The 12,836-nt window shown below is 37.4% G+C and overlaps 1 protein-coding gene across 7 annotated transcripts in view; it reads right to left on the bottom strand.

Moving 5' to 3' along the window:
* Positions 1-12,836, bottom strand: part of gab1 (GRB2-associated binding protein 1) — a 75,407-nt gene that overhangs the window by 11,273 nt on the left and 51,298 nt on the right. For 5 of the 7 annotated variants that reach the window (XM_042716492.1, XM_042716498.1, XM_042716491.1 and 2 more), the window contains 5 exons: positions 9,006-9,231; positions 7,112-7,758; positions 5,179-5,273; positions 4,768-5,071; positions 1,935-2,018 (listed from right to left, as the gene is read on the bottom strand). In XM_042716492.1, coding sequence (XP_042572426.1) covers positions 1,935-2,018; positions 4,768-5,071; positions 5,179-5,273; positions 7,112-7,758; positions 9,006-9,231 — 1,356 coding nt within the window. The remainder of the gene's footprint in view (positions 1-1,934; positions 2,019-4,767; positions 5,072-5,178; positions 5,274-7,111; positions 7,759-9,005; positions 9,232-12,836) is intronic. The other 2 variants (XM_042716494.1, XM_042716493.1) reach the window with 1 other exon arrangement.

Here is a 12,836-nt window from a genome sequence, read left to right as displayed (position 1 = left end):
ATACTTAATATTCATTCATTCATTCATTCATTCATTCATTCAATAAATTCATTATGTGTGATTTTTTTCCAAATTCTAAACAAATAACTTTAAAATACATTTTGAATGCATTTACATATGATTTAGAATTTCATAAATTTATAATGAAAATGGAAGGAAATGGAAGTTAGAAGACAGCAAGGTAAACCTACACAGATAGTTCAGCCAAAAATGAAAATTCTGTCATTAATTACTCACCCTCACGTCGTTTCAAACCTGTAAGACTTTCGTTCATCTTTGGGACACAAATTAAGATATTTTTGATGACATCTGAGAGCTTTCTGACCCTGCATAGACAGCAAAACAACTGACATGTTCAAGGCCCAGAAAGGTAGTAAGAACATCGTTAAAATAGTCCATGTGTGATAAGGGGTTCAACTGTAATTATATGAAGCTACGAGAATACTATTTCTGTTCAAAAAAAAAAAAAAAGAACAGAAGATTTGTTGATTAAAGTCATTATTTTTATTTTTTTAGCACAAAAATATTTCCGTAGCTTCATAAAATTAAGGTTGAATCACTGATGTCATATGGACTATTTTAACAATGTCCTTACTACCTTTCTGGGCCTTGAATGTGGTAGTTCCCTTGCTTTCTATGCAGGGTCAGAAAGCTCTCTGATTTCATCAAAAATATCTTTATTTGTGTTCTGAAGATAAATGAAGGTCTTACGGATTTGGAATAGTGTTGGGCGATATGGTAATTTTCATATCGTTATATCGCCAGCCTGTGAGATCGCCGATACACGATACTATTGTCCATGGGTAGGTGGGCGCAAGAGAAACTCATAACTATTTCACAACTATTTGGTGTTTTAAACCACGCGTACGTGAGAGAGAGAGCCTATGAAAGCACCAATAATCAAAATAATATACTGATAAACTAACATGTTGAATATAAAAATATTTAAAACAGCCTTTTCATATATATATTCGAATACAACAATCATACATCACTATTAGGACCTCGCGTCCTGTGACAAGTTTGCAGCATCCGCGAACGTAAGTTATCAATCTTAAAGGTCTGGAAAATCAGTCAACGGTGAAAATCAAAAGTATATTTATTTTAAAGACCAACAGTTTAACACTTAAGGTTGGACATAAATGAACACGTTAAATATTAAAGTATTTTAAACAGGTAATTTCATATTTTTGGAGTAAAGTTTAATTAAACGGATACATCAGTCATACAGTGTTCCGGACCGCACCCCATGACGAACCTGTTTTAGACTGATAACTTCTTATCTCCATTTTTTTTTTTTATAATAATGATGATGAAGAATACGCAGCAATATTTTTTGTTAATGTGATGTAAAGAATACAAAATGCTGATGACGATGCAGTTTTCGGCATGTTCATTCATACAGCTGTTCAAGAAAAGATGTCTTGAAAAGATATCTCTTAATACTCTTGATATAATCTGTAAATGTAGGTTTATCACCTTGCAGTTCAATTTTGATGTGGGCTTAGTTTTATAATTAAAAAAAAAAAAAAAAAACATTTCCAATGAGGAGAAGCCTAATCCTCATTTGCACATGTGTGTTACAGTAATTGCAGTGCTGAGGTGAAATAGTGAGACAATTTGATAATAATAGCCAAATAATAATAGGCCGCCTAATAATAAAAATAATAATTTAATACATTAACAGGATAATGAGCCTAATATCATCTTGACTATCGACAAAGACATCTGCTATCATTGATATCTCTGACTATCGTCGATACACGATATTATCACCTATCAGCACAACCCTAGTTTGGAACGACATGAGGGAGAGTAATTAATGACAGCATTTTCATTTTTGAGTGAACTATCCCATGTTGAAACCTTCACAAAAATACACCTCGGAACTGAGGAGGCAGACAATGAGAGTAGCATTCTGTCGAGGTACGTACCCTTACGCCGTCTTGGGAATTCACCTATGGTTTGGGAGTCGGTTCGCTCAAGACCGACTGCTCTGTTTATTTTAGGGCTCTGACCTGAATTGGTGAGAGAAAACTTCTTTGTTACTTGTCTCCTTTGAAAGAAATCGGCCTTGTCTTCTTCTAAACTTCACACCCATGCAATTTAGCACAACCACGGCCACCTCCATCACTTGTGCCTCTTCTCTTTCGCCATGGCAACAACTCTTCATGCATTTAAGACATGCGATGAACAAGGCTTCCCCACAAAGATGAACATGCACAGGGTTAAACAGACACACGTGGGTGAGTAAAGCATTCACACCAACCGACGACACGCCAGCATGTGGCTCAGCCAGACAGAAGGGTTCAGTAATGTCTTTGTAATATTAGAAAAATTAAACCAACTTGTTTTTTTCTGCTGTACACATATAGCTGCCACAAGAAAATACAACAAGTCAACAGTGATGATGGCCACAATTAAACAACCGGCCAAACACAAAAAAAGAGCAGAACATCACAATGATTTCCAAGACTGAAGGAGACTGTTCAGGTAAAAAGTTTGATATAGGAAGAGAGAGAAACCAGGCAGAACAGAGACTAATATTTAGACTAATATAGAGAAAGAACAAACACAAGGACAGAAGGACACAAAGTACCCAACAACTGCCAATAAAATGCCACCAAAGCCATTTGAATCACACCATGTTCAGAAAAAGCTTGCAAATACGCAACAAATACAATAAGCTGCAGTCTGAAAACCAGTTGAAAGGATGCTAGGCATTTGAGAATGATGTGAAAACAGTTAGTATTGTGCATGGCCCATGTTTAGAAAATAGAAAAATGATTTTTGAGAAGACCTATTTCAGGACCCTGCTTGGGGTGGGGGGGGGGTAACATCTTATTTTAAACGTGACATATGATGAAAATTTGACTTTTTCAGGTTTTAAGTGCTATAATCAGGTCCCCGGTGCATCGACCAACCAATGAAACGTGAAAAAGATTATCCCAGTAACTTTGCTTTGGAAAATCATTTCCTGCAAGCGTCTGAAAAAACAAGCACGTCTGATTTCGCTCCCCTAGTGATGTTGCAAAGGGATCTAATTATAATATTACTGCCCTTTAATCTGTAAATATCTACCCAAGGCGCTGTTATTTTGATTCCGCAAGCGACAACTGTGTACCAGTTCTAATTCCATTGTCAAAGTTTAAGCAAAACATGCTAATTGTTCTGTCTTTGTCTGCACAGACAAGCACAGAACACTATTTAGAGTCCCATCCTCAGAGGAGACAATAGAGCAGTGGATTTATTAAATTATTTGCTGCATGCCACACAGATCTAAAATAAACATGCAATTTATTTCTCAGCTGTTTAACTTCACAGACATAAATGACTGTTTTTTTAAGTCGTGTGTTTTTAACGTAAACTTGTGTGTGAATGAGAACTTAGTACTCGCATGCTGAGACAGCCGCTTTCTATACGTGTGCACTCAAAAAAAAAACTATATTTCAGAAGTTTTAACTAATATGGTTTATAACGCATGATTTCAGCGTGATAAACATGATAATCAGAAACAAAACAGACGTTTTTAGCAGGTACGAGCTGTAATGGCGTAGCTCTATAGAGACAGAGCACATTTAGGCCACGCCCACACTGGGGGTAAACAATCCAATGCTCTCCATTGACTTTCTATTGCGGGAAGCCACCTCCTTGTCATTTCTGACTCATAACAAAAAACAGAGCAATGCCTAAACGCTGCTATGTGACAATGCTACTGCTATGTGTACAGTAAACAAGCTAAAAAACCCAGAACTACGTTTTTATAAGCTGTCGTTTGCCAATCGTCTGAGCTAATTATTGAGTTACATGACTTGAAGCAATGTCAAATGACTTTGACGCACATCATACTATGTATTTGGCCAATGTGTTTTTATAGTAATTTATATCTAACAAACTTTTGTTCTAGGTTACACTTTATTAGTGTTCTTATTACACTGAAATTACACAAATAAGTATTGATAAATACTATTTTACAACATACATATAGGGTTAGGGTTTGTTTTAGGATTAGTTGCTTGTAATTATGGATAATTTAACAGTATCACATATTTGTCTACGATTAGTCACGGGTGTCATTGAAATCACTGAATTAAACGGGTTTCTCACAGTTATGGCCAAGTGGTGCATCTCCTCTGCACGTAACCTGCTGTCTCTTGTATTAGCTAAGCTCTCGGAAACAGTAACACATAATTGAAGATACACAATGGTTTTGGATGAGAACAGAGAGCTGTCATTAATGTTTAGATCAATAGTGCTGCCCCAGCTGGCTGCTGATGTTTCGCCCGCTTGTGCAACTTTCAGCACGTCCCCTTTTTCTCTCAGACCAGATTGAAATTCCCCTCGCAGGTCTGGCAATCAAAAAGGTCTTTCACTAAGGCACAATGGGGACAGAGGTGACCGCTCCAGGCTAACGGCGCAGACAGGCTCCCTCATACCCAGGGCTCAGAATCTATAGACAATAGCTTCTTTTATTTGTGAGGTCACATGCTAATGATTAAAACGCAAAGGTCACTGATACAGCAGTGCAGACTAGTTTGCTAAGCGAGTTGAAAGATCTGTAATGTGTGTTATAATTGCATGGCAACAAGCAGACTGAGAACTCAATTAAAGGTGGAAGAAATGTTTCATAAGCATGGGCCGGCACCTGTTAGTGAGAAAGCTGGTAATGAGAGTTGCTATGCTGAAGAGATGCAAGCACTGTACACATTAACACAATCCCTCCTTAAACACACACATACCACAAAAGAAACAAACCTCAGGGCTCACCTTTACGATCAGGTTTGAGGTTGCGGTCTACAGGCGGTGGTTGGCATTCGGGTATGTGCACTGGTCTACGAGGTGGGGTCTTGGGGCTGGAGCGGAAGCCCATGTGGGCTGGAGGGGGCACCTGTTTTCCGAGGGAGGAGAACTCCACTGTGCCTGGTGTCATGGGCACATAGTTGGGCTCCTGGATAGGTTCTGATAGGCTTCCAGAGCGCTGATGTGACGAAGAGTGGACGCTCATGGGTACATAGTTCTCGTCCATCTCTTCAGTGGAAACACCTCCTACTGGCACCATGCCTTTATTCTTCTACATGCATCCAAGAACAAGGAAGACATTGTTAGGGCTTCTTAAAACATTTGAAAGACAAGGCGTAGTTTTAAAATAGATAAAGTTGATTAATTAGTAAAACTTACAAAATAGCTGTTGAAGCTTTCATTAAAATCAAATGAGCAACTTTTATCTGGGGGGAAGGGACGGGGTATGTCATAGCAGTCTTGAGATCCGTAATCTGTGAAATAAATTCAAAATAAATGAATGCAGTCAAAAGAATGCAGAAGAAAAGTGTCACAGGACCATCTCTCGCATTTATTTTCATTAAAAAATATAGTAAAACAGTAATATTGTGAAATATTATTACTGTTTTAATACATTTTAAAATGCAATTTATTCCTGTTAGCAATACTGAATTTTCAGCAGCCATTACTCAAGTCTTCTGTCACATGACTTTCTTGAGAAAGTTCAGAAGAACAGCATTTCTTTAAAATAGAATGTTTGTAATCTGTAAATCTTTACTTTCACTTTTCATCAATTTAATGCATCCTTGCTGAATAAGTCTATTATTTCTTTTTTTAAACAATTTATTCCATCAATGCATTAATTTTATATATATGTATGTGTGTGTGTGTATATATATATATATATATATATATATATATATATATATATATAATATATATAGTTGTGTATTATTATGGAGGCACGTGTGAAGAAGAGAGTGTACATAAACATCTCAATACTACTATATCACCAAACACCAGAGGGACCTACTCATGACTACATGACCCCCATTACAGAACAAACTGCTTGATGGCCCTTATTGAAAATATATTCAAAGAATGAGTTGCCAGAAAATAAGAAATAGTAAATAAAATCAGGATTTAGGATCTCAAAATAAAGATGTCCACAATATTGACATTAGCATTCATACTGTAAATGCTCATAAACTGTAAAAAAAAAAAATGCACAATTGGGATACATTTTAGTGCTTTTAACATACATTTCAAGCATTCTGGCAAACTGTAAGAAAAACAGATAAATAATCTGACAATAAATAAATAAAGGATAGGTTTTTGCCCAAATTGACAGTGATGCCCTTTCCATTATTCCATGTGAACATTAGTCCTTTATCTGCTTTGTTACAGACCACTATACAAAATTTGTTCTAACTGTCAAATAGGCAGAATAAACACTTACAAATCTGTAGTAATTACTACAATGTCTTACAGTCTCAATTATTTATAACATAATTATTTTAAACTACCGTTCAGAAGTTTGGGGATGGTATGTTTTTTTTAAGATGAAAAGAAGCTGAAAACAGCTATTACTATAGTCTTTAGTCTCACAAGATCCATCAGAAATTATTTTAATATGCTCATTTGCTTCTTAAAAAACATGTCTAATTATCAGTGTTAAAGGGATAGTTCACCCAAAAATGAAAATTCTGTAATTAATTACTCACTCTCATATTGATCCAAACCCGTAAGACTTTCGTTAATCTTCAGAACACAAATTAAGATATTTTTGATGAGATCCGAGAGCCTTCTGAACCTCTATAGACAGCAAGGGAACTTCCACATTCAAGGCCCAGAGAGGTACAGTAGTAAGGACATTGTTAAAATAGTCCATGTGACATCAGTGCTTCAATTGTAATTTTACGAAGCTACGAGAAAAAAATAATGACTACAGTAAAATAATGACTCAACAATTCTTCTCCTCCACGGTACCCTAGCACCAGAATTGTTGAATAAAGTACTCAAAAACTATTCTTGTAGCTTCATAAAATTACAGTTGAACCACTGAGGTCACATGGACTAATTGTCAATATTCTTGGTACCTTTCTGGACGCTGAACGTGGCAGGACCCTTGATGTCTAGGGAGGGGAAGAAAGCTCTCGGAGGCCTAATCGCGATTTATTGACTTCGCGATTTAATTTTGATTAATTGTGCAGCCCTAACCATTAGGCAACTCAGACTTCTAGAGATTTTGAGCTTGCATTGTTAGTGAACTTTTGCTTTCATAATGATGGTGAAATAGCAATGGTGACTTGGATAATTGATATCCTCCTACCTTTACGTAGACGTGAAGAATCCACTGTACCAATGGTGTTGCTCCTTAGTGCTTTGTTCCCTCCTGCACTAGATGGCACGCAGTAATTCCCATCAGTCTCAGACACTGACCGTGGCACCACATACGTGTCTGTGGGTGACCGCTCAGGTGGGACTGTTCCCGTGGTCAGTAACGGTTTAGGCGGACGAGGGGGCGGTACCACATCTGTGGCCCCTGAAACAGCCTCCACCCCAGCAGTACGGGGAATCTGGTAGGTGCAGTTACTTCCAGGTGTAGGTGGAATATCATAGCTAACTGACAAGTTCCGCAACTGGGCCTCAAAAGAGGGTTTACGACCAGGCGTGTTAAAGACATAGAGTTCACCGGGCTCACCGTCAGGAGCGAGAGGGGAGGACGCCGACTTCGGCAGCAGCACAGTGTCCTGAGAGTAACTTCGGGGCAGGTGGTAAAGACCCTGTGAATCGGCCGACAACGACTGCCCGCGCGAAGGAGGAGAATCATAGAGTCCAGCGGCATGCTGGGTAGGAAAGAAACCATTGACCGAGGCGTGCCTGGAGGAGGAGGAGGAGGTGGGCGTGTGGTGGGAAGGGAGGTTGTCATTACAGTCTGGTTCGGAGGAGGTAGACTTGGAGCATTCGCCATGGGCCCTGTAAAGAAGCCCATGCATGAGATACAGGTTATGAGTTAAGTAACTCATACAAATGCCAGCTAAATATATTAAAACAAACTCTCCTCATCAATACAAATACAAAGAGACCCCTTCAAACACATACCATGCTACTTTATGTCATTATGAAAATCGCAATATGAATTAGTCTTTGTATTTTTAATTAACTGGCAAGTAAGAGAAAATGTCAGTTGGTCATTACTGCATAATAACTGAATACTGAAGTGCTTTATTTAGCAATATTGACCAGCCAACTATATTATCTTATTATCATCTTATTATAAAGATGCATTCAGTAGTTTGATGCAAAGTTAAAAACCATGACTAGCATCGGAGTAATTTACATAAAACTTTTTCAATACATGATTGTACGTTAAAGTACATGAAGAACAGCGATGATAACTATGCTAACTACCGATTGCACCTTTATAAATGAAAGGACATAAAATATTGATTTGATAGAACAAAGAGACAACACACTACTCGTTTAATGGGGGACATTAAACTGGTAGAGTTAGGCAGATTTGTTGCCAGGGACTACGGTCAAATATAGTTTAACATCATTACACAATATTTGACCATAGTAGGCAATGAATAACCAAACCTTATCAAGTATTCCTGAAAGCTGTGTAATAAGCTTCTCGCTATACAACTAGAACTGGCAAGGTTAGTGCCAAACACAACCATGCACGTCATATTTCACACAAGTCCTGGTTCAAACTATGCATACACACTCTTTTAAGCACTGAAGGCAAGAAAACATACCAACCCATTTTAGTCAAATCTCTGTAGAATATATATTTTAGTAAGTTGTTATAATAAGTGTGCAGATTTTCAGGTAAAAATAACAGTATTTGGCTGTTGGCCATATATGTTTGTGTGTTGTTTAGTATTGTATTCTTCACACTGATGCTCTTCACTCACTGACAGTCAGGAGGAGCACTCCTGCTCTCACACTCCTCCAGAAGCAGGTATTCCTGCTCCTCCTCTCCTAGAGCAAGAGGAACCACTGGACTACACCACACACAAAAATACATAAAATGAGCCCCATATATCCAGGTCTGAATGTCCTGAAGCATCTTAGCAGGAGTGGGCGGTATTCACATTATATAACAGCTGATTTAAAAACAACAGACTCAAAACAGTAGCAGGCCTACATTACAAATTATTGGTTGAGCCACACACTAAAATAGCCAATGTACACATACCCCAGACGTTGTGTCTTACCTGTTAGGCTCAGGTTTCTTGCTCTCACAGTTGAGCAGCCAAAGGTAGTCCTGAGGCTCATCCAGACTGGAGGAGGACCCCAAGGGTCTGATGCTGACAGGCTGGTAGGGAGGAGGCAGGTTGGCCAGTGCAGAAGCCCCTAAGGCTCCTCCTGGCCCTCCACTAGGGGCCATATCCACCACCAGACCCCCTGGCACATTTACTTGGTGAGAGATCTTTGCGGAGTCTGTAGAAAGAAGAAGATAGGAGAGATTATCACTGAGCTTCACACTTTATGAGATCATAAGCTTTAAGATACACTTAAGATCAGATCAAGCTCAGGGCAGCATTGAGCATGTTTACATGCACACCAGTCAGCTGATAACTCACAAATATCAGCTTATTAAAATAACCAGTTTTCCCTGTTTACTGGGCACACCAGTAAGCTGATAACTCACAAATATCAGTTCATTAAAATAACCAGTTTTCCCCGTTTACACGCACATCAGTAACCTGACAATGCAAGAAAGCTGCATTTACATGACTTCATTAATAAATCAGGTTATTTTCCTGTAGTGACGTCAAAATATAATTATTTGCATATCAGATTCTGAGTATTCCAAACATTTGTCAGTTGTGATGTTAAATTAAGCTTTCAACATGTCAACTTGCAACATGTCAGGAAACTTACAACTCTCATGCAGTCATAAACGCAGCATTGTGACTGAACCATTTCTACTTCTGCTGCATGAGATTGCATGAGAACCCATTTTTATCATTTTCTGAGTCATCTATCTATCTATCTATCTATCTATCTATCTATCTATCTATCTATCTATCTATCTATCTATCTATCTATCTATCTATCTATCTATCTAAATCATAGCTCTTAGTACTATGACCTGCTTGATTTAGAGATTGGTTTCACTGTAATTAAACATTTTTTAAATTCACCTCCAATGTAAGTGCATTATTATAAACTAGTTTTTCCATTGTTTTTTTTCTTAAGCTAAAAGTCGGCGACAGCGGACTAGAAACTGTATGCAACCAAAAGTGTTCAAAGACCCCATGAAATTGTTTGATGAATGCAGTTTTCCTTCCTATGTGTAAATACATCCCATTGAAACTTTAATGTTTATGTGTGACATATTAAAGGGTGCATTCAAATCATTTTGGCAAGATTGTAATTATGACATACAGCAATTAAATTTATACCAGCCGAATAAAATTATTATTATTTTTTTTGTTTTTTTAAGATTTTTAAAATGTATTTTTAACAGATCTGAATGCCTTCCACCAACAAATGACTTGATGTTGTAACTAAGACTTTTAATACTTCTTAAGAAGATTTGAACACGCTATGCCTTTAAATAAACAAAACAAAACAAAACAAAACAAAACAAAACAAAACAAAAAACAAAACAAAACAAAACAAAACAAAACAAAACAAAACAAAACAAAACAAAACAAAACAGGTTTAAGCTAAATCACAATTCATTTGATGACATGCTTTTTGTTATTGAGAGAAGAAATAGCTGATTGGACAAAATCACTGAGAGCACAATATGGCTTGTGAATATTTTTATGTTCCCAAAAGAGAGAAACTGTCAATTTCAAAATGTGTACATATTCTCAAGGCTAATTTTGCCAGTTTTTAGGAGAACACTAACAAAGATTAGCTTTAAAGCTAATATATATATGGGCTAAAAACAACAAAACTCCCCTTCGATTTCATCGGGACTTAAAGTATTGCAAAGTATTGCACAATAATTTGACTGAAATTATGTTCAATTATCCAGATATTTTGAAAATAAGATTCTAATCGAGAGCAGTGATGACCATGTTACTTCGAGGGAAGTCTAATCTTAGTTTTTGTAAAGGGACTGATCAAGGTTAAGGCAGCCATCCTGCACAGGTCGTGTGAAAGTGTAGAACTGTGTAGAGAGGAATCCTGAACACAAGATGCTAATGAAAGTGCCACTAATCCATGACGGAGTCTCGGTTTTTATGTGGCATCTAGGATAGCTTGTAAAGCTTTTTTTCTATGTTCTTTTAAAAGAGCTGTTTTCTTTATCTCTGACTTTTTATTTTTATTCCCATCTCTCTTTGAACAGCCTACTCTCAAGGTCAGTGGAGTGCGGCTAACGTGGTGGTTGTGCGTGTTTTTGTACAAGTCTCTCTTTAAACTCTGCTTTCAGTTATTCAGTAAAATGCGCAAAAACACATCACTTGTGCGCACACACATTGACACCCACACACACCCACTCACTCACTGGGTGCATTTGACTCTTTCTAAGTGCAGGCAGCTCAAGGCTGTCAGGGCCACTTTGTCTCTTTCGGTCTCTTCATTTTTTTCCCCCTCGTTTTCCTCCTTCCCTCATTCTTCTCCCCTCCCCGCTCTTGTTGGTCAAGCTTGCTGCTGAATCATCCAAGCACTGGAAAATCCCCCCTACATTTTTGAATTCTCAGTACCGTTTAGCGCTGGTGGCTAATAATGGCAGGATTCTATGTGTATCAAAATAGACAAAATTGACAGTTTAAAACTGTTTAGTCCTTTTTGATATAATGCATTATCAATTCAGCATGAAAGTGAATGACAATGTGACAATTTAACATTTGAGGTGTCACAATACCAAATTCAGTAGTAGTACTCATCAGACTTCATGTATTATTGTGGTCTTACACCTTTAGCCAATTACTGCAGAGGCACTGATCATGAATATTGATTATTACTTGATGTTCTCCCAGAAGACTTAACCTTTTAACTAATTAGTTGTCAAGTTGAGAAGTAGCTCATGAATATTCAGTTACTTGACTGGACGCTCGCAGTAGGTTACTAAACAAAGCATGCATGGCCAAATTAATATTCAAACATTATGCCTAAATTTAAATGTAGTAGCAAACACATATTTTGTTGACTTGCATATAAAGGAGGTAAAAGCAGGCCAACACAGTCATCTGCACTGTACAGCCATTAAATAGACTAGATAGATAAAAAGAAATAAAACTATTATTGCTATTATATATAATAAACGTATTTCCATTTTGCATAATGGCTTATCCTGACAGAAAGCAAATCTCTTAAATTATGCATCAAACATATGAAACAAAATAGAATGGAAGGGCAATAATTCTGACTAAAATATAAATTTAGCTAATGTTTTGCATCTAAAAAATGAAGCACTTCAAATATCTTCCCTCACGTACAACACCTTATATATAACAGCTCACTTACAACAGTTAAACTCACTAAAATGGTGTTTAATAAAAAGAAAAGAAAAGAAACTTTCTTTGGATTTCCCTCTCAATTTTTTGTGCACTGTTACACCCCTTCTCCTATCTCTTTCTCATATATTTCCTGTCTCTTCTCAACTGTATCTTTACAAAAAAGTTGACAAAACAGTGAAGGCCAGATGTACATCCACAAGCGTTTTCCAACATAAGCACTTCCTCATTAGAAACCAACATGAGCATCATTTACCACAACAGAATTCACAACTTCACATCACTTTTAAAGAAGGCCACAGCGAGCCGACAGCATCTAAGATCAATACTGCTGAGCTGATGGAGACCACACGGTGCCACAATTAGACTTATTATGGCCCACCACAATATCAAACTGACTGCCACAAATAGATTTTCCAAAAGGCTTTGACTTCACTGAATAAACATGAGAACTGCACGTTTCAAAATCGTAACCTGGTGCAAGTTATTTTATATCACTGTATTTCTGAAGGAAACCGACTGTCTTCAGAAAATTTTGGATGTCATTTTCATTTCATTTTGCATATAATATCTGATAAAGCAGAGTTTGTGAACGCAGCCCTGCTTTGTGTACAGCCGTTACCTGGG

This window comes from Cyprinus carpio, chromosome B1 (assembly GCF_018340385.1).
Source record: "Cyprinus carpio isolate SPL01 chromosome B1, ASM1834038v1, whole genome shotgun sequence".
NCBI classification, from domain to species: domain Eukaryota; kingdom Metazoa; phylum Chordata; class Actinopteri; order Cypriniformes; family Cyprinidae; genus Cyprinus; species Cyprinus carpio.
Note: the sequence above shows the minus strand (reverse complement) of the source record. Positions and strands in the feature narration are given on the sequence as shown.